A 26,264-nucleotide genomic window follows, 5' to 3' on the forward strand; every position below is an offset into this window, starting at 1 on the left:
AAATAATCACTCAAAAAAAAAAAAACACACCACATGCTGAACAGATCATATCCTTACCTGTATTGTGGCCTCACGCCACTTCCAGGCATCACCTATAGCCAGGAAGACATTCATCATGACCCTTTTTACCTGTTTTACCTCGACAATGCTGGCACATATATTAATTCTTTGTGGGCTGACTTGTCTTTGTGGGTCTAGATCTAGATCAATCCAAGAAAGACAAAACTAAGTACATAAATAATAAACAACAATATTAACAAGGTTTCAAACTGAACTACACACCTGTCAACTTAACAAGATTTGACTTGCGGTCAAAAATTGAGGAGTTCGGAGTAGGCCAGTAATAAAAGAGTAGCTTAGCAGCAGAAGCACGAGCAGATGTTGTCCCATGTGCTATAACTGACAGCAGATCAGTCACCACATTCTCCTTCATACTCATGAGGCATTCAAGGAGCTGACAGTGATGAGCTGAAATTATACACACACATTCACAAAATATATACATTTATTATGATAATTGAAGGATTTGGGGGTAAAACATGGTGACATTTTGGTCATTATTGAGTTTCATAAGCAGAAAGGTTAGAAAGGTTATATACAAGCTGTACTGTATATAAATTGTTTTCGTGTTTACCAATTTTAGAATGGTTGAATGAGTTCAATGCAAATTGCATGACATGACAATTAGATGTCAAATATTGAAGGATGGCTCTTCTTACTTTGTAACTCAAGAACAACCAAAATGTCACTTTCCATGTTTTACCGTCGAGTATGTCAATTGATAAGCGGACAACCACAAAGTGATTATAAAATTTTTATTCTAAAAGTTGTTTTTTCTTCAACTAACTATGATGCAGAAACAAAATATTTTAAAAATATATTATAAATAATGAACAGGAGAATGTTAAATGAAAGAAAATCACACACAATCTTTTACTTTTATAACATCATGGTTTTATTTACATATTTATTTTTTTAGCATTTCAAATTTGATTTTACAAAGAAGGAATAACTTTTGCCTTATTGTATTTCATGACATTTTAATGACCCAGAACAGCAGCTTCAACTAAGGTAACATATTCAATAAATGGTGAACATACCCTAACCAAAAGGAAATTATGTAATAGTATTATTCTTAAACATCCATACAAGCAACATGAATAATTTGTATAAGAAATAATGAAAGAAGTCTAGTACGGAACCTTACCTGTGTTATCTGAATACTGAAACACCATCATGATGACAGCTGCTGCTGATTGGCTTGCGTAGTTGTCCTGCCTCTCTTCATTTTCTGAAAGGGCTTTCACGAAAATAAATTGTTATCCAAAATTACAAGAAATGCACTTGTCTTGACATACATTCAAAAGGCAACACAATTTTGTTCCTTTACTTTACCATTTCCAACTCTTATGTTTCAAATGTGCTGTTATTTTTCATATGTAATAGAACACAATAAAAAAATGATATTCCATATTTTAATTCACTGCCTTATATGTTGAACATTCATTTTATTACAAACACCAACATAGTAGGTTCAGTCATCATGTGAACAGTGTGTTGTGACACGCTATACAGAATGCTGATGTTGTAATCTAAAGTCATTTGTGCACTTATGGTCCTCCTGTTTACCTGCACAATCAAACAGATTCATCTCCGACCAACATCATCCACTTTTGCTCCATGACCAAAGAGTGCCTTACTGCTGAAAACTTTTTTTTTCATTCGTCCACTCCTGAAACTTGAAGGCCTCTTAAATTCATTTTGCTGATACTGTTCTAGACATCTGGTATTTAGGTACTGACAATCATGTCCCATGTGAAATAACATTGATCTTTTCTCTTAACCTTCGGTGCTAAAAAAAATGTTGCGTAATTTGATATTTACAGAATGGAATGGAATATACATCTCGAAGAAAATGGGATATGCCAATTTGAAAGGAAAGGCGTAGTGTTTTACATGAAACATGAGGGAAAAGTGTACGGCAGCACTGTTACAAAGTGACCCAAAACAAGGAGGTGCATAATGACTGTCAATGACCATTGCTGATTCAGTTGTTCCTTTTCAGGAGCCATGGCCTCTCCCTGAGCATATAGGCATCTCAGTACACAACGTGACATGCTCTGTACCAACCAAGTTGTCCAGTGTATACCGAGGAATACCCTCCCATTTCTGTGTGGCGGCCTAGGTGTACTGTTGGAAGGTCTGTAGTAAATTGCTTGTTTTCACAAGCTATTTTTGGGATCGCCCATGGATTTTTGATGCAGCTGAGGTCAGGTGAATAAGTTGGCCATGACATACAATGAATTCTGCAGGCCAGAAGCACAGAATCGACAACAGGAATATATACGATATGAATCGTGTTTTCAAAATATGAAACAATCTTTTTGAATGATTGATTTGGTTTATTTTACTTCGCTTTACTGCCACTTTTGGCTTGTCCCGAAGATGGGGATGAGTCATGATATGATGAAAATGATAAATGGACACTCACAAACAACCATGTTGGGATTTGAACCTGGAAACCCTGGCATTGTAGCACTTGTGCTAACCACTCCGGCACAGAGGCTGGCACCATATATGTATATAGGAGCATGTATATATGAGTACTGTATTTTACTTGTACTGCACATGCTCCAACTGTTAAGTGTCTGTTGCTACCTCATAATGAATATATGACCAGACTCCTGTTTCTACTAAAGTTGGCGTTCAGTTTGAAGGTGAAACCTCATTAACAAATTTTTAAAATGTATGAATGCACCTTCTCTTATTACACACAGTAAAAGTAAATTAAAAATACTATTACACTAAAAATAAAAGCAGATAATTTGTCACTTTTTGAATATACTTACTGAGTGAAAATGGTAGGACATGGTAGCACAATAAGTTGGTGATTTGCTGGTGAAGGGCACTTGGGAACACTGCCATTGAAGAAGCTACAAGGTACGGAAGAGTATCAATGAGGTCATGCTCCAAAAATGGTACAAGGCATCCCAAGCACTGTAAAAGGGACTGGCCAAAGGCTGCAAAAGAAAGAACGAGAAATAGGTTCCAGAAATTCTAAGACAGTCGAAAAGAATAATCCATTACCATCAAAACTTAATTTTTATAAAAATAAAATGCATATGATCGTACGCAAGATTTTAACTAAATTAGTAACAATTTACTAGTAATAACAACACTAATGAATGTAGTCAGAGCATTATGGAAATCATGTTTTAATAGAAGATTGTGTGATTAAAGGACTTGTATTTTAATATTCAGATTGTATCCAGAATATATCTTTTACGCAAAATTCTGAACAAGAGTAGATAGAAAATAAACAAAATGGCAAAAAATTTTAAAATAACTCACTTTGTAGTCCATATTGAATTAACGGTGCAACATCAAGCAATTCCACAATGACATTGTACAGCCCCTTATAATCCAAGCTTGGAAACAAGGCCATTCTAGCAGCATCCTTGTCATGGAACTTGAGCATTTCTATTGGGGAGCTTGGTACGTCTTTCAACACAGCTACAAAGAAAGAGGAGAATAAATACACACACATTGAGAGATTATTAAAATATTATGTATCATAAAAGTATAAAGAGTATACAACCAATGTCACTTTCAATTATTTACAGTTGTGCACCTGGATCTTTTAGTCATGAGTTAGTGATCAAAAAATAAATGTTGAATATTTCATAGCTAGACCAGATCACAAATATATGGATTTCTATTTTCTTACTTTAAGCTGACTTTCTTTCCTTTTCCATCTCTCTAGGTTAATTATGATAATTAGGATCAGGGTAGACAAAACTAAAAATAATTCAGGAGCCCACCCCTTTGACACACAAATTATGCATGGTGATCTGGCAGCCATGGCCAATTGTAATAGTCTGTGCATAGCAACTATATTGCACTTTGTTAATGTATGTCTTTTGTGTGTTAACATGTAAATCCACCTTGTTATCAGTTAAAATATATTATTTTTAAAGTTCCACTTTTGATATGTGTATTTCTGTTTATGTCATGAAGATTAAGACATGACAAAAATGGCAACGAGGATGGGATACTGACTGAGTTGGTGTTTTAAGTCCACTTTATGGACAGTAAGGCTAATTGGGACTGGACCTACAGTTTAAAGTGGGATACAAACCATTATGTGCCTCCACGGGTACCGATCCCGGGACCCACTGATTACAAGGCGACGATGCTACCACTGTGCCATCGGGGAGGCCTGAGGATGGAATACGAACTCACGCATGCAAACACAAAACAGATTTGCAGAGAGTTAGTTTGGTGGCCTAAAATGACTTCTGACATTGAAAGGTTTGTCGACAATTGTGAAGTTTGTCAGACAAATGCGAGAGCTCCAGCAAAAGGAAAATTTATATCATGGTTACAGATATCACAACCCACAGAACATGTACATGTCAATCACTTTTATTTCAAAGGTTATTTATTTTTGTTGTGTGTTGATGCCCACACAAAATTTTTGAATGTTTGACAATGGTCTAATTTAATGGCTCAAGAAGCAATTAGTCATTAAACCTTTAGCCATCCGAGCAGATTTTCAGCAAAATGCAGTTTTATAAAAATGACTGTAGATCGGATGCTAATTGTCGTAGACAGACAAATAATATATATTGTTTTACTCGGAATGAACCATATATATGGAGGGAGGGGGGAGGAAACTGAAAATTCCAATTTTTTTAATAAAAAATGGGGGTTTCCCTCCCCCACCTCACTCGACAAAAAGCACAAGACATTGTAAGAATACACATGGAAATAATCGCTTGAGTGTAAGGAACAAGAAAATAATTGCACTATTATCATATGATCAATAGAACACGACTTGTACCCCCAAAACAACATGTCTGTTCGCCACTGAGCCATTCAGCAAAATGTTACCTTGAAACGACTGTAGGTCCGAAGCTAATTGTCCTAGATGGACGAATCAAGTACAGTTATACACGGAATGAACGATAGGTTCAGACTACATACAATTTATCCACATTGAGTGTATATATGGATGCGGGGGAGGGAAGGAACTGGAAAATTACAAAATTTCTGAAGAAAAATGCCCCTTCCCCCATCCGCCCCTGGACAACAAAGTACAGGACATTGTCAAAATACACATGGAAATGGTCGCTGGCATGTCTGGGACAAGAAAATAATTGCACTGTTATCATACGAGCAATAGAACACAACTTGTAGCCCTCCCCCCCCCCCCCAACGACATGTCGGTGCGCCACTGAATCAAGTCTTGGATTGCAGAGTTACCTTGAAATGCCTGTATATTGGAGGCTAATTGCCGTAGACGGATGAATCAAGTACTGTTATACGCAGAATGTACGATAGATTCGGACTACATACAATTTATGCACATTGAGTGTATATATGGATGTGGGGGAGGGGAGGAACCAGAAAATTCCAAAATTTCCGAAGAAAAATGCCCCTCCGCCCCTGGACAACAAAGTACAGGACATTGTCAAAATACACATGGAAATGATTGCTGGCATGTCTGGAACAAGAAAATAATTGCACTATTATCAAATGAGCAATAGAACACGACTTGTACCCCCCAAACGACATGTCTATGCGCCACTGACTCAGTTTCAAAGGAAGCCGCCATTTTCCCGCAATCTCCCCCCCCCTCCATTTTTTACGGAAGAACAAGACAATCAAGGGTCTTTACGGTTCAGAATGTGTGTTAACAATAATGTAAAAGAAGAAAATCGTTCCAGTCTTTGCTGCCATGGGCATACAAAATTTAGTGCCATGCTACGACAAATGCCAGAACAATGATGGTGATTATGCCTGAAATTAGGTTAGGACTCACTGTTACTAATACAATAAATTACAACTGATATTCTAGTTTTATTTATGCCTAATCGGTAGAGATCTTGATTTTTTGTTATTTTTTTGAAATTGGAGTATTTTTTATTTTTTAATTTTTTACTATTCGGTATTATTTTTCCCAAAACTCACATTTTCAGCACATTTTCTGGTAAATATCTGAATTTATACCTTCATGGTGTTTTTAAACTACTGTTTCAAGTTGTAAGTCATATGGCCTATGCCCCTAAGTGAGAGTTTGATTTTTTTTAATTTTAAGGTACGAGTTTTAGATAATGGAATTTTTCCCGTATATACTGAAGGGTGCATAATTACTATAAGTGGCGACGCACACAAAAAATTTAAATCAATCAATCTCACTTGACAGATACCGATATATCATGGCACCAAAAATTGGCATTATCTTTTTTGGACTTGTTAGTGTTACCTTTCCAAAAATTCACATTTTTGTTTTAGAACATTTTTCTGCCAAATATACCGAAACTTAATACTCCATTGTGCTTTTATACTATTATTTTAAATTGTAGGTCACATGGTCTACGTATTTTCATGACAGTTTGATATGTTGGAACAGATTTTTGAGGAAGTAAAAGTTAAGTGACCCCCCCCCCCCACTTTGCCATGAAGGTGTATAGGGGTGTGGAGTTAGGGCCCCACACTTTCTTGATCACAGCTGGAGGTGGGAGTGATGTGATCAGCACCACGCTCCTGGCTACCTTTATCCTTCAAAGTTTCCTCCAGGTACCCGCTTGATATGATGCTGGGTGGGTGCCGGAGTAGTTTGAATAGGTGGAAAAGATCCCAGTTCTCCCCTGCAGGGGATTGACCCCGGGTCTCTCACATGGTAGTCAGGTGCCCTGATGACTGAGCTCCATTATTTCTCGCTCGACAAATGCTGATGGTGCACACTTAGCTTGTTGCTCCCATGTGACGGTAGATATGCACTCGATCTCCTGTTAGAACCCTGCCACTTTGCTCTGTGATGCAAATGGTTTTGATAGAAGTTGAAAAAAACATGGGAAATACATGATTTGGCTGTCGGAATTATTCCATGTATAATGAGCATTATAGTTTACTCTTGAATAAAATGTTGGAAAATTTGCACGTTCTATGTACACAAACACGGCCTAGAAAAGACAAGAATGTTGGATTTCATGGAATTCTTAGTTGTTTTAGGACATTTTTTTTAAAAAAAATCGCTAAAAAAGCCAACAATTCGCATTTTATTCGAATTATTTCGATATTTCGAACAGGTGAAAAATTTGTCCAGACATCACTGCACATTCATAAACACAACTTCGCAGCAATTAACATTTTTCACGGTTTTCGCGTTTGTGAAAAATCAATGTCCCTACTAATTGGAAATAACTTTCTGGCCACCCGTCATATAAATCAGTAGATGGAAAGTGAAAATTTAGCAAGGCTGGCAGAGAAAAGTCAATTCTTGAAGAAAGTGATTTACTTTTATGATTAAATGATTTGAGTAAATTTGATATTAAAATATTTACGTATTTATTATTAATATTTTATTTCATAATATTAGACATTAACTTCACTCAGTGAGAGATTAATGACCATCTCTCACGAGTTTAAACAGACAGGACAGAGTGTGGCGTTAATTTCATTGCAATGCTAGTGCTGCAGTAAATTTGAGGTTGGGAGCATGCACTTGCCAAATTTTTATAACGTTCACCAATTCAGATTTATGTTTCACTTTTTCGTGAAAGTATTCAATATATATCCAGTTTTGTTGGATTGTTCTTCATATCTAAGAATAGTGCAATGTCATTGTAAACGTATGTTAACTTGTGTGAAACCAGTAATACGTCAGGATGATGAAAGAAAACCTTCGTAAGCACTGCTACATTAAATAAGGTGAATTGAGCCAGAAGAGTAACAAAATTCCAACAGCCTATTTGCAGTCTAAAGCTCTTCTTGTTTATGCATGCAATATTTGTTGGATGTTGAAGTCCGAAGACATCCAACAAAAATCAATTCCATACGAGTGCCATGCATGCAATTTCTGTCGCATGTTGTAGTGAAATACTTTTGTCGGTTTCGACAAAAATTGTATGTATCAATGGAGCCTATTTGCTTCCATGTTCCTTCAGTTTGTCCAACAAAATGCCTTACTACGACGTCAGACAACTATCGGTCGGCACCATCCGCTTCCATCCCCTCCATCTGTTGACAGTTCTGTCCCCTTACTACTCCAATGCAGACTAGAAAAAATGATAATTCAATGCATTTCCCACGTAATATTTAGATGCTTAAAACATTGTTCTGCCCCTCTCTCTCTCTCTCTCCCTCCTGCCATCACTGGTTTCTGGCGCTGTGGTTTTGTTGTGCATAAAAGGGGCATAAAAGTTGAAGCCGAAACTTAGCAACAAGATTTTTTGTTCCTGTGCAGAGTTCCATAACGATATCTTAAAAAAAAGTCAATGAAGACAAAATTCCTTGACACTTCCCTGACTTTTTTTGACACCTCAAATTCCATGACTTTTGCCAGTTTTCCAGGTCTGTCGCCACCCTGTCTAATATACAGTAGTGGCATTAATAATGGACACTTTTAGTAAAATGTTATTTTTTTTAAAAAATCTAGAATGTAAAAACTATATTCTCTATAGAAATATTAAACAAGTTTAAATGACATCGTTCAGTAACTTCAATAATTGCATCTGAGTGCAGCATTCTAGTCTTATTATTGTTATTTTCAACCAACAGAACGCTTGTGTGCGATTGTTGTATAGTAGGTCAACTGGAAGCATCATTGTTGTACATTGTCCAGTAGCTTCAAGAATTTCATCTTACTGCAGCATTGTTCTCTGATTATTAGTATTTTCTGTATTGTACTGTGGGTTAAGTGTGAGCTTCATTGCTTGCTGCAGTTGGGAAGTTGACCTACTATACAACAATTGCACACAAGCGTTCTGTTGGTTGAAAATAACAATAACAATTATAATCAGACTACAATGCTGCACCCAGATGCAATTATTGAAGTTACTGAATGATGTCCTTTAAACTTGTTTAACATTTCTATACAGAATATAGTTTCTACATTCGAGATTTTTTAAAAAATAACATTTTACTAAAAGTGTCCAGAATTAATGCCACTACTGTAATATATATCAATACAATCACTGAAGATTTTAAAATTCAGCTAGCAACAATGTAAAAAATGTATAATTTCATGTCTATTATTCGGATTTATACACGTGATACAGAAAACACACAAACATTAAAAAACGTATACTGTATTCCTTATTTAAGTAAAAGGAAAAGTATTGGAATTTTTTCATATGTGAACACAATATATTAGAAAAAAAAATTACATCCCATGATTAGGATGAATGATGGTAAGCTGAAATTGACGAAGGGCCAGTCACAAAGAAATGCCCATGCCAGGAATTGAACCTGGGACTGTCAGTGAAGAACTAAACTTTGGCAACTACTTATTCTGCAATAAAAATATTTTAATGATTACTTTCTCTCTCTTTCTCTCATATATAAATATATATAATACATAATACTTACTCAGCAATGTTTGTGAAAAGTATTTCAGTGTATTCCCCACATCCACTCCAGATGGAACAGGCATAACACCATGAAGTAGCCGCAGTCGATAATCATGTAGATTTCGTATTTTTGCAGTGACTAGAAAATGTAGTGTGTAAGAATTATATTAAACAGAACAAAGGCAAAATTCCATGCAATATGTACTTATCTTAAAATTCTTTAAAACTCTCCCTGTTCTCAGTGTTCATTTTATGAACTTGGTTTTGTATTCATACTATGGGAATGAGAGATGCGGTAATAGATAATTAAGGTACTCATGTTTTCAGCGAAGCTTCGCAGAAAATGTGAGTACTTTAATTGGTTTTGTATATAAAAACAATTTTCCTACCATGGTATAATATTTCGATATTCTTGATTTTTTAATACTATGAACATCGGCAATAAAGAAGTTATAACACAGAAACAACATTGTTTTAAGTACAAATCAAAGTTCCTAAAAAAATATATTTCCATCATTGATATGCAGTAATACTGAACCAAGCACTCCCTCAGTCCAAAATAATTAAATATTATAACCATCAATATAAACAATACTAAAAAATAGTATAACATTAGTTTAAAGAACTACTTACGTAAGTGAGTATGCAATTGTTGAAGTACGACGTTTCAGGGTACAACTGCCCCCATCAGGTTCATAAATCTTTCTAAGCACTAAAACATAATGCTGCATTGTAAAGTGTAATATGAGGATTACGTAAAGGGTTGGGTTAAAAACACTTAAAAACTGTCCTTGACATCCTCTTTATTGAAAAAGAAAAGGAAGTAGAATGGATTATGGAGGTGCGAAGAAAGAATGGTTGATTGATTGATTTAGTTTATTTTACTTCGCGTTTTGTGCCTCTAATTTGCGAAGATGGGGATGAGTGATGAAATTGATGAATTGGCATTCACAAACAACCGAACCCGGGACCCTTGGCGTCACAGCATGATGTACTAACCATTCGGCCACAGGGTCCGGCTAGGGAAGAAAGAATGGGTTCAGGATATGAATAGGATAGCTGGGAAAGCACAGAAAATTATCAAAAGAAACACAAATGTAGACACGAATGAGAAAAACAAGAAAGAGGAAGAAAAAGTAAAGGGATAGTTAGGTTTGTTGGGATCCCATACTTCAAAGGGGTATCGGAGAAAATTGAAAAAACAGGTAAGGGAATATGGGATTAAATGTGGGATGAAGGCAGCCGGAATTTGGAAAAACATTTTACAGATTATAAAAAATGGGATAAAGGGAAAGGAAACCCCAAGGAATTTAAAGGTGTATACAGAATTATATGTGAATGTGGAAAATAGTATATAGGACAGACGGGTAGAAGCATGCATGTAAGATGGGGCAAACATGATGATGATATCTGAGAATGGGTCCTCAAAACAGGGCTATCGGAGCATTTAATCGGGAGTGGGCATAAAATTATCAAGAGGGAGGTTATCAGAAAGGAAAGGAATAAATTGAATAGAAATGTTTACGAGGCTGCAAATATTTGCATGGGTAGAAATGTAAAACTTAATCGGGATGATGGTAACTTGGAAGAGGGATGGGTGAGGCTTTTCAAAAAGTGGGACGAAGCAACAAAAAAAGAACCTAACATTGGATTCCATGTTACTCCGGAAGTCGTCAAAGCTGCCGGTGTAGAACGTGAGTTTGCACTGGAATGGTGACATAAATGAAGGGGAGAGTAGGGAAGGGATAGAGGGGAAGTAGATTTCATTTCTTCTCCGATTGAAGTTGTTTCACCAGTGCCAGCTGTGAAATTGTGCGTGTTTTTATCTTTTTTAAGAGTTTTTGTTTCTAAGGGATCTTAATGCATACAGGTGTTTTCGGTTTTAATGGGTCTTTTAAATAGTGAGGTTTTTTAAATTGAAATATGTCAAGGACAGTGTTTTTAACCCAACCCTCTACCTAATCCTCATATTACACTTTACAACGCAGCATTATGTTTTAGTGCTTAGAAAGATTTATGAACCTGATGAAGGGGCCAGTTGTACCCTGAAACGTCGTTCTTCAACAATTGCATAGTCACTTACGTAAGTAGTTCTTTAAACTAATGGTATACTATTTTTAGTATTGTTTATGTTATATAGTGAGTAATACGCACCCAGCCACAATTGCCAAATCAACAAAGTCCACAACCCGACCATCTCAGAATTTTCTGAAACTCTACTATTTGGTAGTCTTCATGAAGATATGAAATCCTGAGAAATTGTAGCTTCCTGTGTGGCGTAGTTATGGAGTTTTGGGGGCTTGAAAATACAAAAAAATTGTTGATTTTTAGTCCGCGCCAGAGATTTTCATGGATAATTACTCTTATCCCAATTGACGTAGAGAGCTGGTTGTAGTCTTGTTTGAAAGGACATGAAATAAGCTTTCCAGCGGTGTATCACATCACTATATTTAGAATAAAATCTTTTCAAGGTCATCCACTTCGACCTTTGGACCTTGAACTTTTGAAGATGCATATCTTCGATTTCCTTGGAACTGAAATATATTGTTAACACAAGATTACACTATAACATAACCGAATTTGAAGTTGGGACAATGATGGAATAATTAAAGAAAAACAATTTAATTAGTATAAGTGTATTTTTTGAACAGGTCATTTCTAGTGGTAGTTTGCAACACTGTTGTTATTTACATTTAAGAATAATATGATTATCTACAGTAGTGCAGTGGCAGCTTCTGGTGAACCAAAGTGAAGGGGCGACAGCTCACAAATTTGCTCTACTTGTAATGTGAGTTTAATTGATTAATTTCGTATATAACAGCCAACATGATAAGAAATTGATATATTCGTCTTTACCGAATATCATGTCTTGCACGTTTTCACATATTATGATAAATTAATAATTATTTAACAGTAATGCGAAGATTACGAAAGATGGAAGAAGAAATAGAGTTCTAACAGATTTAGTTGTTTGTTTTTTTAACTTAACAGAGGGGAAAATTGATAAGCACAATGACGAATATTTACGTGCATTGAATGTGAAAATTACTAGTAAAAATGTTACACAAAAAACGTCCTGTCCAACATGACTAATTGATATATGAAATAGGGCAGCAAAGTAAATATCTCACTGGAAAGGTAATATCTGCATTACCAGAAGCTCAAGCTCTATAGTAAAAACTTCAAACTTACCAGAAATCTTCTTCAGACATGTTTGTTCTAGATTCAAATTCGGTCTAGGATGGCTAGACCAGACTTCAGGTAGAAAAACTTCGCACCAACAAGTTCTCCACATAGCTCATCGCAATAAACGCACAACTACAGCACACTACCGAGAAAGCTTCACTTTTCCATGGAAAACGAAGAAACAACAAGCAAAGAGAATCAAGTATTCTCTTTGCAACAAGTGTCAATGCTATCGTCTACCCATGCAGTCATTTTATTGCCTCAAGGTTGCCAGACAATTTTGCCAAATTTTCAGAAATTCATAGTACACAGGTTCCTGTAGCGGCTCTTGGTGAGTTTAGATGACTAGTTTCTAATTTATTTAACAGCCAGGTTGAAAAGAAATTGTGAAACTTTGTCACACTATCAGGGTTTTTTCAAAACGTGCTAATCAAGACATGTAAGTAAATCTAATTTTGTGAGTAACACGAAGCTGTAGCCGACTTCCGTGGCTAGCATACAGCACTGCAAAGCCATGGATCCTGGGTTCGAATCCCGGCCTGGACATGGGTGTTCTTTGTGAGTGCCCTTTCATCATTTAATTATCACTTATCCTCATCGTCGTGATTACCGAAAAGTAGCAGAAAGCGACGATAAATAACAAATATCAAGCACCTGTCTGTACTTTTTCAGTTACCGATATTTTCTTTCCTCATTGGATATTGCATTATTTATTACTCTATGGAATACAGAATGATTTCTTTCGATGGTTGGTAATTTTCCTTCTTGTGATAACTTCATTGCTTCTGGCAACTCTTCATTGTGTACCGTTCTCCGGAGAGAGGGCCAGTTTCGCCTAGGGGGTTGGTTTCGGACGACAAACCCTCCGTTCTCTCAGCCACAGATCCCGCATGTGTTATTCCGCCAGCTCCCTCGCCTTTTACACCTCGCGGCCGTGCCTGAGAATGCTCTACGTCTCGTAAGGTGGGAGGACGGCGCCCCGACCGATTTCTCTCGAAGTTCCGTATTACCGCACACGGTAGCGTGCAAACTTTGCAATTGTCGCGGAAGAATGAATACAGAACCAACTAACCAATGATCTATAAGCAATGGAATATTTGTAATTCAGACAATGTAAAAGATAATATATAAATGTTAAAGTAATGTTTGTTCACTTGTGATTACACACGGCAGTGTGGCGTCCGTATCGTCCTTATGAGTGGCCGCCCCTGCAGTAGTGAAAAATGGACAAGAATGTTTGTTTCCTGAGAAATAACTTATATGCACCATAGTTCACAGGTTGTTCTTCATATTCATCCATTCAGTCTTTGCATGGCAAGCTGGCTTTCGTCTGTTGTTAAAGTGTACATTCTTCTTGTAGCAGTGGAAGGGTCCACTTTTGTTAGAACATTGCACGTTGGGATCCAACAAATGTCCAGTTGGACAAAATGGGGACATAAAAATGAACCTGATGGTCCATGAGGTTGAAGGAAGTTAATTTGTAAATCACCGGTGTCTTCAGACACTTTCTGAACACACACTAGCTACCAGTTGTTATTATATGCACAAGTAAAATATCCAGTAATATCTGTAAATTCTAAGGCATTTGAACATATTATGAAACGATGTTCTATAAATTCATCACATGCAGAATAACGTTTCATATGTATGACATCTTTTATAAAAGGAAGTACTTCATGAACCTTTTGGATTCCTGGAATGGAATTAACTTTAGCAAATCGGTCACACACCATAGAAAAATCATCCTCATGGTAGGCAACATTGATGAAGTTTTTGCGATTTTTGTAGTGTGCAGCTGCTCCATCAGAAAAGTAAAATAACTTGGCCAGGTTGTCAGAAACAAATTTATCCTTCAAAAATGTAATAAGTACTTTCTGGAGTAAGTGAACTAATGCTTTATCGTGCTATCTGATATGGCAACCAAATTTTCAGTTATGACTGTCGAAGTACTGGGATTTCCATAATAAATAGTGAATGGATGTATTGATGTTGCTTGACCATTATTCCAATGAAAACCTTGTGAGGCATCTTGCAACACACAGGAGTAATTTTCTGCAATTACAATGTATTGCCTATCAAGAACTGTTTCTTGCTTGAGAAATTAAGATTGTTGGCATGAAAGAATTTCCGATCAGGTGCGCATTTTTTCGACTAGAATTTCTATGAATTCTGCAGGCTTCATTGATGTTTCAAGTGTTGATCTGTCTGTGGATATCCACTGTTGGTTCCTGCTCTGGTGTTAATTTCCAGGTGATACTTATTAATTTCAAAATATGGACTATCAACAAAGGCATAGCAAGAACTTTATATTTGGGTGTGCACAAAAAAATGAGGTCTTGTACATATATATTGTAATAGCATATTTTGCAATACAATCACTTGGCTCTTTAACTGTACTGATGTTTGTAAAGGAATATAAATTCACTAAATGACAGTGTCGAAAATTTCTGAATATATATAGTAGGAAAAAAAATCAAATTGCATAGAAATTACACACACACAAAATGTTCATACATGTTACAAACAAAGACATCAAAATACACGTCATCTATAACAAGAGACGTCTGTCAAAAGGTACAATATTCTTAAACTCATCAATAACTTAATTTACATCAATAGACGAAGCTTTTTCCTGTTCCACAAATAGCAAGAGCAGGGCTTCCAATCTATCCTGCTTCTGAGTTGCTCTTAATTTAGTTTTAACTTGGGTAAGCTTGGAGAAAGCTCTCTCACACGTGCAGCTTGTGACAGGTAGAGAAGAAAAGCGCTGTAGTACAGAGTAGAATGCAGTAAATTTCTTTCTCTCTTCTTTCTCCAACCACTCAAACCACTGCTGTAGCGTAACAGAAGTAACTCCATTAAGCCTTGTTTCCATGATTATGAAAAACTAAATATGCTGACCAAGGCAGTAATTTATTTTATTAAAAACATAAACTAACGTAACGTTTCAACCTTCTAGCAAGGTCTTCTTCAGACTCTGTATCAAGTACAAAAGTACAGAAGAACTTCCCTTAGGTACAGAGGATTTTCCTTTCAGAAGTCTTACTTCTGTTGCCAACTCGTCGCCTGACAATTTGGATGTTCTAGCTAAGATGGCTATTTCTTCATCCTTTACATTCAAGTCAACCAGATTTCCCATGGCACTCATGACCCCAACAGTTTCTTGACAAAATCTCTCATCAATACCACAAACAACCGAGTCTAAAAGAGGATAATAACAAGAAATTCTCATCTGCTCTTCCTTTGTTTCGTACAAATACTGCGAGCTGATTGATTCATCAAGAGTCTTTGTAATTTTGCTTAATAGCTTCGTTCAAGAGTTCCGTGAATTGAGATGAATTTCTCATGGATTGCACAGTATTGCGAAGCGATCTGACACTAGATACAGCCGAAAGTAGATTTACATCTGGACTTTGGAGTAACTTGCTAACCTTCACGATCATTTGTAGGACTGGGTGCAGCATTGTGAGACAAAAGATGAACTCAAACGATCTGACTTGTTGTTTTAGTCCATTACCTTTAGCTCTCACATCACCCTGATGACTGTTTTGAGTGATTTCTTCCAAAGCCAAAATAATTGCAGAGTAGTTCCTTTTCACTGAAGAAACAGCTTCAGCATGGCACGCCCATCTCGTTGTTGACAAAGACTTCAGTGTTCTTAAACTTAGACCAGTTTCCTGGCATACACTTTCAAAAACTGCATGCCTTGACGAACTACCTTCAATGAAAGAGTAAAGGAATTGAATTGTTCCAAAAATATCTGAAACTAGTCTATTTTCGGGTCGCGAGTTACACGAGTCCACAAAGTACAAGATTCAAACAATGAGCATAGCAGTGAACGTACATTATTGAACTGTTCTTTTCTTTGCACTTCATTTGCACCCCAGATAGTGTCCCAGACATTGTTGAGGCTCCATCGAAGCAAACTGAAAGAACATTTTCCCAATCAACACCAAACTCTGACACTACTAGTGCTAATGTATTAAAAATTGTCTGTGCATCTACAGAAGTTAACTTACGAAGAGTCACTAAATGCTCAACAGGTAACTGTTTAATGACATCAAAAAATCGAAAAACTATAGACATCTGTACATGATGACCACAATCACCATTTCATCAGCGATAATTGACACGTTTGTACCAAGTAATGACATTTTCAACTTCCTTACAAGAACATTTTTCAAACTGCGGATTAGATCATTCTGAAATTGTGGACTTAAGTAAGTCCAATTTTTTGGCACTGTTCACTAAGTGTTCTTTCAAAATGGGGTCATATTTGGAAATTAAATCAACTACATCTAGAAATAACCCCCTGTCGTATGCTTCTTTATTTTCAGTATGACCTCTCAATGGGCGGCCTCCTTTTGTAAGACAAAGAATTATGTTTATTAGCCTCTCCATGATTTGTCGATTTTGCAGTCTTGTTTGTTCTTGCTTTGAAAGAATAGCCTTCTTACACTCATCCAATTGGCCGTCAATTGGTTTATTTTTATTGTAGTTTGACCAGGAACTTAAGCTTTGCTGGTGTCCTTTAGATTTTTCATGACTTCGAAAACATTCGTTTCCTCTATGCCGGTTTTTAAGACCTCGCGTAATGAATGCTTGATCAAGGTGCCCTCTCACTGATGCATTGTTTGAAGCAAAAACTATGCAGTAAAAACAAAATGCAGAGTCAACAGCTATACTATATTCCAACATTTTGTAACTGTGAAACCAGCTAGATTGAAAAGCCCTTTCTTTCCCACCTATTCTAGTTCTAAAGAAAACCCCCAGGTTTGGTTGGTACGGTCCTAATTTCACCCTTACAGAACAGTCTGTTCTGTTATGTGGTATTGCATTCACAGGGTCACAAGGATCTACTGGTATGTCAATAGGCTTACCTGGTGTTTGTTCAGCATCAGGAGCATCAAAACAGGATTCTAGTTTTTGGACTTTTAACCACTGTTATTTTTTAAAAGAGATTTACCTACGTTTTGGAGGCTGAATCTGCCTCCGTCTTCAGGGTAGCGTGTAGTCTGCTAGATTATATAAATGGTCTATAAATGGTTGCCTTGGAGGATTATTCTTGGTGGCCTAGGCTCCACAGTGTCTGTTGGTCACACGGACCTCTATATACATAAAGTTGCCAGGTAGGATTATTATCAGTGGCCCAGGCTAAACTTCGTCAGTTGACGACGTCAAGGTCACGATCAAGGCCTCGTGTGGCACCATTAGGTTGCATGCAATCCGAGGCGGTCCAATCCCCAGGGATCAAGGTGGACTGTCAAGGTTTCCACAGATCTCAAAATCTTCAAGGCTTTCTAATCTGGAAGATGCCATGATGCTGGTGATCAAGGTATCTTACTTAAAAAAGTCAGCTCAAATTAAAAGTGACAAACTGTCTATTCAACATTCTACCACACTTGCTTCAAACAAGACTCCTGCACACATTCTTCACTGCAATGCAATTAAATTGTTTTTCTTTAATTATCCCATAATCGTCCCAACTTCAACTTTGTATATGTTATAGTGTAACCTTGTCTTAACAATATATTTCAGTTCCAAGGAAATCGAAGATATGCATCTTCAAAAGTTCAAGGTCCAAAGGTCAAAGTGAATGACCTTGAAAAGATTTTATTCTAAATATAGTGACGTGATACACCATTGGAAAGCTTATTTCATGTCCTTTCAAACAAGACTACAACCAGCTCTCTACGTCAATTGGGATAAGAGCAATTATCCATGAAAGTGTCTGGCGCAGACTAAAAATCAACAATTTTTTGTTTCTTCAAGCCCCCAAAACTCCATAACTACGCCACACAGGAAGCTACAATTTCTCAGGATTTCATATCTTCATGAAGACTCCAAATAGTAGAGTTTCAGAAAAATTAGAGATGGTCGAGGCAGAAATGGCACTTTTTTTCTTGTTGTTGATTTGGCGTGGAATGATATTAAAACCATCTTCAAATAATCTATGCAGTATTTACAAACGCACAATATGACAGGTACCACAGAAGAACAGAAACAAGAGCATGCCAAATTATTGCTTACTTAGGGTAACATCTGAATTTATCCATGCTTAGAAAATTTCAACATTTGAATAGAAAAAAGATGCCATTGCTGCTACAGATGATACATGTGTTTTGAAGTTACGTGAGGAGATGGAGGATCTCTCCAGTAAAATGAAAAGGCATACTTTTCAAGCTAAAAAATGTACTTTTGGAAAAAAATATCTTCACATCAGAATTCATATATTATGAAGTAGTTGGCAAGATAATACTTACATGCAGCTGCTCTTGTTCCCATGATGAATTTCCAGTATTTTATGAAGTCCTAAGTTTTAAAAGTACTTTCGTAATTGAAAGATTGTGAGGCATTCTGAAAAAAAAAAACATCATACTAAGTGTCTATAACTAATATAATTTTGCAATACTAACATAACATTCCTATTTTCTGATGAAGAGGTTTTCTCAGTACAACAACCATGTGATTTCCAGATGTTGAAAATCTCTTCATCAATCGCTACCAGGAAAGCTTCAAGAATTATTTCATTCCTATTTCTATTCAGGCAATGATCAGATGAACTGCACGAGAGAACACAAAGTGAAATGTCAATGCCTGAACCTATGGACCTGCACAATATGATAAGTCACTTCAGCCATGGGTGGCTTAAGGGCTGGGCAACTGACCAGAACATTCTCGTTGGTTAGCATCAAAACCTTATTTCTGATTACCTAAGCATGGTTACTTGTCTTAAAAAGTTGGATTTGTGTAAACAAGAATTAATTGAAGTTACTCTTGGATAACATAATGAGTATATTGGAGAAGCCAAGAGATTATTGTTATTATGATGTAATTATGTAGGTATTACATAAACACATACCTACAATAAACATGTTCTTTAACAGTAACACTTGAAGTCTTTAAAAAATGAGCCAATTATCTTTTGTCATTAAAACTGCAAACATTATAACATGAGAATGTTTTTTTTTTATTGGAGGAAGGTGGAAAGTAGGAGGAACCAGGCAGAAAGTTGGGGGAATGGCAGGATGGACTGAACATTAGAGCGGGTGTTCCAAAGATCCACTTTATCCAGGTGAAAATCTTATCTTGAGCAGCCTTTGACTTCAGCAAAAGTGCTGGCTACTCGATTTGGTGAACAGGTGGTTTTTTATATTGCCTTCCAGTGGTTAACTTTTCCATAAACTTTTGTCTGCTGAAAAAATTTACCTAACCCTCCATTAGGTGCATGGGGTACCAGTGTCTCCCATCGATATTCATTGCAAGATTGCAACACTGTGAACTACATTGTACAAGGATGCTTTTGTGAAACTGAACATCCTTTCTTTGCCATTGTTCTAAGCTCAGCGGTGTTGTTCTGTTGCACTTTTAAGCCATGTTATGCTAAGATATGTTGCATGCTTGGCGAACAGTTGTAACAAGAAAAATATCAAAGCCTAGAAAGCCACAACACAAAGCAGATTCAGATGTTATATGGAAGTGGGTTAGTGTGAAATGGGAGGACACACAGGTGTGTGTTAGTGATGAAAGTGACCATGTGACCAAAAGTAAACATGACACTGCTTCCTTGTTACATATTTAGGCCTGTGGGGGACGTTAACTTTATAATATTATGCCACAGTGCAGCAAAAAATTGCAGCTGATCTTAGACAAAGAAAGAATATTTAGCATGCATGTACATTATAATTAACGTTGTACTTCATGCCTTAAAGACAGTTAAAGAGTTGGGTGACAGGTGTACCTCATGCACCTAAGTATGCTACAGAAAATGACGAGCCTAACGCAAGGTTAATGAATCTAGCATACTGAACAATGTTATACCTGAGTGTGTGTGTGAGAGAATGATCTTAAAAATCGCCTGAACTTTTCTGCAAATATATTTTTTTATAATCAAAGTGTTACTATGGTACAGTCACCAGCAATAAAAATGGAGTAACAGTTCGGTATATCGGAAACACATTTCTTCATTTTTACAGGAGAAACTACTTACAGAAAAGAGTTTCTGCAAGCTTTCCAACGTTCGTCGAGGTATTTTCTTTCATCATGTAATATATTTGACCCGGAAATCATGTATTTTTCAAGAGAAATATCTCACCGATGCACAATTGCCATTGCTTTCCCAATGTGAACTGCATGCTGCGTACGTTTGATGACGTAAGCCCCTGTCAGTGTTTCCAACCCCTTTTTTTCACTAATAATATAAAAAAAAAAGTATATTTAGAGCAAATTGACTGATAGTTCTAATACTTTGATGCATATCTTTTGGCTTTAATTACTGCTTGACACCTGTTCTTCATAGAATTAACAGTTTCAGACATGTTTCAGAGCTTATTTTATTCCACTCGGTTTGCACAACAGTTTTCAACTCTTGTTTGGACTTAACGCCTGCTTTATGAACTCACCTCTTCAAAATTGCCCCTAAATGCTCAATGGGATTTAAGTCTGGACTTTGAGCTGGTGTTTGTAGTACTTTGGGCACATTCCATATAAGCCAATTCATGTTAACTCGTGCCTTATGCTTAGTGTCATTGTCTTGTTGGAATCTGTAGATAGGTGGCATGTCCACTTTTTGGGCACTCTGCCTTACATTGTTCTTCAGTATGTCCAAATAGACATATGCACAGTGTTGGAAGTAGCGAGCTACTTGTAGCGTCACTACTGTAGCTAGCTACAAAATTTGTAGCAGTAGCTGTAGCGGCACTGCATTTCTTAAATTGTAGTTGTAGCTGTAGCGAAGCTACAAAATTCCTGTAGTTTCCAGCTACATTTTTCTCAGCATTTTGAGGTAATTTTTTAAAGTGGCAACGGCACAAACAACAATATTGCTTACTTTTGCAAGCGATTCAAAAAGACAATGTCCATTACATGGAAATACAGATAATCTAGATTATAAATATCTTTATATCGCCGGTTATAAATATCTGCATAATTTATTTCATTAGCATCTGAATAATCCTAATATCCAGATAACTAACTGGCATATATGAATATATTCTGGCTAATAGCCATTTCTTTTATCTGGATCACTATTTTGTGGAGAATAATGTCTCATTTTCTACACCGCCAGGAAAAAATGCCCAGTTTGTGCCACCCCTGGAACAAATCCTGTGGATATCGATGGCATAACAGACAGCAAAATATTGATAATTACTGTGTAAAACACAACTTACAGTGCAAAAACGAGCAATCGATTTTCTACTAATCTGACAAGGCAATAGTGCCAGCAATCAATGGTTCAGTACGTTAACAGCATTGCTCATTGTCGGTGTATAGGATCACACCGGCAAGAAATTATTGTTACAAGAACGATAATGTTCCTGGAATAACAATTATTTTCGTCATAATGCTTGTTCGCAAATTTTAAAATTACAATATGTTTAGAACACTCGAGTTTGCACATCAGTTTCCTCAATATATTTTATCATATTGTAAAAGAACGTACAAGTTATTGACTTTCCTGTAGAAATTACAATTTTCTTTTGTTAAAATGCACAGTTTTCAAATTTATGTATTTTTCCTACGTTTGCGTCCCTTTTCTGTAACTTTTTCTAATCATGGCAATGAGGATGGATTGTTTATTTAGTTATACTCTTATCTATGGCCATTTTCTGCCACTTTTGGCTAATTGTGAGAATGAGGAAGAATGATGAATGATGAGCAGAGTGGGGAATGGAGAAGCAGGAGGATCCCATTCTCCAAACTAGGCGTCTTTCCTAGTATTTGTTTTGAGTCCACTTTATGTACAGATCAGCTGATCGAGACTGATACGAACCACCATCTGTCCTCCGGCAGTTTTGAACCTGGACCCTTTGAATACAAGGTGACAATTACAATTTCCACTGTGTCTTCGGGGGAGCATTTCAAACATAAAAATTTACGTAAAGCATTGCTCCACTAGTTTCTCATTTATCCCATTAGAAGCATCCCTCAGCTATCCTCAAGGTTCGAGCAAATATTCGCCATCCCCCAAATAACATTCTATTTAAGTTAACAAGATTACATTGATAAATATCACATTTTTATCTTATTCCCGTTTTGCACAACACATTATAGTTTATTTCGAATAATGTGATATTCTTCCAATTAATTTTAAAAAGAAGTCTGTCACATAAATATTTTTGATATGACAATAAGAACAACATGGATACGTGTAAGACCTAGTTTTTTGAATTGATATGCTACTTACAAAGGTACTTTATTCTCAAACACTTGAGTAAAAATATGTAACTGAAGTAACACTGCTATAAAAATTATAGAATGAAGGGAATCATGGTAATAAATAACAAAATCTATTTTTCAGTACTTCCACTACTACTATCATACTAGGGCTTCTTTTGAATAGCCATATGGTTGTTTTAAGTTTTTAATACAGAAGTAGCACGAAAGTAGCGAAGTAGCGAGTAGTGAACAGGAATAGCTTAGCAAGCTACTTTCTGGTAAATTTAGTTGTAGTTGTAGCGAAGCTACATTTTGGAAGAGTAGCTGTAGTTGTAGTGAAGCTACTTATAAAATGTAGCGTACTAATCACTGCATATGCATCCATGATACCATCAATAAACTGGATCGTACCAACACCTTTGGACGACAGTCCCAAATCATTAAAGACCCACCACCGTGTTTAACTGTTGGAACTGTGTTAATGTGATCATTGTCTTTATTTGATTCTCTCCAGACCCTATTTATCCCATCTGACTCATATATATTAATCTTGGACTCATCTGACCATATGACACTATCCCAAATTCCTGGTCTTTGTGGATGTGCTCTTTCGCGAATGAAAGTCTATTCCTGCGATTCACCTTATTTACATACGGCCTCTTTCGTGGTATTCTGCCATGATATCCATGTTTAAACAAGGCACGTCGGACAGTTTGATCAGACATCATCTTGCCAGCAACATTTTCTACTAATGGTCGTAACAGAGGAACGCTTAGTCGGGGGTTTTCTCGCACTCTTTTTAAAATAAAGCATTCATCACGTTTATTCAACCATCTCTCTTTTGGTTTTCTCGGCACATTCTGTGTTGAACCTTCCTCTCTAAATTTGTTTACTATGTATTGAACTGTGGAGTGTGATTTATTGACTGTTTGTCCAATTTTTCTTAACAAATAACCTATAAGAGCCAAATTTATAATAACATCCTTCAGATCGGAACTACGTTCCTTCACCTTGCTCATTTCGAACACGCTGATAGATAGACGATAGGCCTACAACAATACCTACTCCAGCATTCCGCTTGACGGGGAGCGCACCTGCATGTTCAAACTTGTTACGAAGTTGCAAACTGCACGAAATTGCCCGAATAGCGGTAGCGCTGTATGCGAGGAAGATTGAAACTCTTGCCTGTACGAATAACAATGTTGTTATTGTTGTTGAAACAGTGTTTTTCTCTTTTCACACAAATTATATGCACTATTTATACACTTTGAACATACATTTTTATTGACATTTGTTGGTGAAACCTTCATTAACATTAATTTCCAGGTACATAAGAAAATGATTATATTTAAGTTTTACTAGTAGATATGACATTTTTTCGGTACCAGTTTGATAGATCGGAGACACATTAAAATCAGATATTTTGTGTTTCGCATGGTTCGTACTTACCAATCGTGTATTGCGGAACATAGTTCAAAGGTGCCATTACGCTTTTTACACGAAAACAAACACTTTTTCTACTAAAGTAACGTATTTTTCTAAGTGCTACCGAACGCACATAACGGCATGATATCGCTTACTTTGCAAATGATATAGCTTCTTTTTTTTTCGAATATCAGTGCTTCCAACCTTCTTCACCGAAAAATACCTACTATCATGTTCGTTACGTGTGCAAATTGTACATTATGCATGGGTAGCTGACAAATAGCCCACGAACCATTCCGATAAGGTTAGGTTAGGTTTGTTTAGGCAAACATAGTTTTTTTTTTTAAACAAAAGGTTGGAAACTGACGATTTCCAGGTCAAATAGATACCACGATGAAAGAGAACACCTCCTGTAAGTAGATTTTTCTGTAAAAATGAAGAAATATGTCTCCGATGTATGAAACTGTTACCCATTTTTTCCTCTGAAATTCTATGTGTACGAATAACAATGTTACATATTGTAGTTGTTTACTACATTGCGCTTGCTGTGTTGCCAACTCTACAGCAACATCGTAACTTGGTATTGAAGTTTCCTCATCACAGTTAGGCAACATATCATGCACTGCAGGGAAGCCTAGTATTTCACAATCTCGATGCCCCATTTATATTGCCGGTGACTGTACACCCAACGGCGAAAGAAACGGTAGGCGAATTGTCCACCACCATTTTCATTCGGTCTGTATTACACAATGTGACTACTTTGCTATACTACCATTATTCCGTCTGCTGAACATCACTATGAAAGTGGGCGTACCCATGATTCTTTCCTTTCCCATCTCCGCAGTGAGCACCGCGCCTCCCGGTGTAAGAACGAAAAATCAATAATTTGTACATGGAAAGATGGTTGTATGATGTAGTTTCGATATTAGGCACCAGGTGGTAGCAACGACAAAAGAAAATGAACGCTTGGAGTGCCATCTGACGGAAAACTATTTAACTTTTAGGAAGTTGAAAGGTTTTTTTCTGTCCTACGAGTAAATCCTTCAAAATTTTAATCGAAAGTGAAATTTCCATTTCCTGTAATTGAGGAATTAAAGTTGTCTAATGTTTGAGTGCATAACGGCAACGCGTAAAACCCGTGTGCAATTCCAGAGTTGGGATTTCTCCTTTGCACACTGACACACATGGGCGTCCGGAAGGGGATGGGCATGCCCCCCTGAAAAAGTAAACCAAAAATTAAATATTTCACACATATAATTTCATTTCAGCCACAATAATATGTGTTAATTTTTGCACAAACATGGTAATTTCAAATTTAAGCAATATTTTTTGAGGGAACAACACTATTATTGGGGGAAAATGTGCCTTGTTTGCCCGCCTGGAAAAAAATACCTTCCTTGCCCCTCCCTAGAAAAAATCCTGCAGACGTCCATGCTCACACACCATGATATATTTATACATTCTAATATATATTATGTTATATATTACGTTGAAATAATATATAATATAAAAACAGATTGTGGAATACATGAAGTCCAGTGAAAGTAGGATGTCTGGCAATCGTGTTCGAGAGAGTACGTCAATGGCAGCGGCGTATACTCTGGGTCATCTAGGTAATCGCAGATGACCCGGCTGTATTTCTTTCTTTTTTTTAAAAAAATATATATATACATTTCTTCGCAATATTCTTCCAAACCAATTTCGATGCATACATTTCTTTGCTTCAAGCGCGCCGCGAATGCTTCCAACCGTTTGCCGCTGAATGTCCGGGAACCTTTCTCCAGCCGGTGGAATGACGTTAGGGAATCTCACCCTGACGTCATTCCACCCGCTTCTTTTACAACCCTTGGCGAGAAGAGAAAGAAAAGAGGGGGGAGGAAACTCTGCTTCTCAGGCGCGCCGATTCCGTGGCCAGGGTAAGCTCCTTCTGGTGAGAGTCCACCGGTCTCAACCCCTAGAGTTTGCCTTTCCTTCCGCTGGCGACCATTGACCTCCTACAACCCTCCTCCACAATTCTCTCCCGAAGGCTATGTCGTCGCTAAACATAGAAACTGTGTTTTTTATGGCAGGGACATTTCTCAGGAACGGGAATCTTGGGTTCACAAATTGCCTTCTGTAAGGCAAATAGGGAAAACATAC

General features: G+C 36.8%; 1 protein-coding gene across 10 annotated transcripts in view; it reads right to left on the bottom strand.

The window, feature by feature from the left end:
- unc79 (UNC-79 domain-containing protein) overlaps positions 1-25,025 on the bottom strand; it is a 149,744-nt gene extending 124,719 nt beyond the window's left edge. For 8 of the 10 annotated variants that reach the window (XR_014443471.1, XM_083137400.1, XM_083137439.1 and 5 more), the window contains exons 1-7: positions 24,940-25,025; positions 18,806-18,899; positions 9,376-9,495; positions 3,352-3,513; positions 2,850-3,020; positions 1,208-1,300; positions 283-468 (exon numbers count right to left, since the gene is read on the bottom strand). Coding sequence is in view for 9 of the 10 variants with exons in the window: in XM_083137400.1 (XP_082993526.1) it covers positions 283-468; positions 1,208-1,300; positions 2,850-3,020; positions 3,352-3,513; positions 9,376-9,495; positions 18,806-18,827 (754 nt within the window). In the remaining variant the exon portion in view is untranslated. Of the gene's footprint in view, positions 1-282; positions 469-1,207; positions 1,301-2,849; positions 3,021-3,351; positions 3,514-9,375; positions 9,496-18,805; positions 18,900-24,897 lie in introns of all 10 variants that reach the window. The other 2 variants (XM_083137393.1, XM_083137383.1) reach the window with 2 other exon arrangements.
- Between the last annotated feature and the right edge of the window lie 1,239 nt (positions 25,026-26,264).

Source organism: Lepisma saccharinum, chromosome 1, assembly GCF_977018435.1.
Source record: "Lepisma saccharinum chromosome 1, izLepSacc3.1, whole genome shotgun sequence".
Lineage (NCBI taxonomy): Eukaryota > Metazoa > Arthropoda > Insecta > Zygentoma > Lepismatidae > Lepisma > Lepisma saccharinum.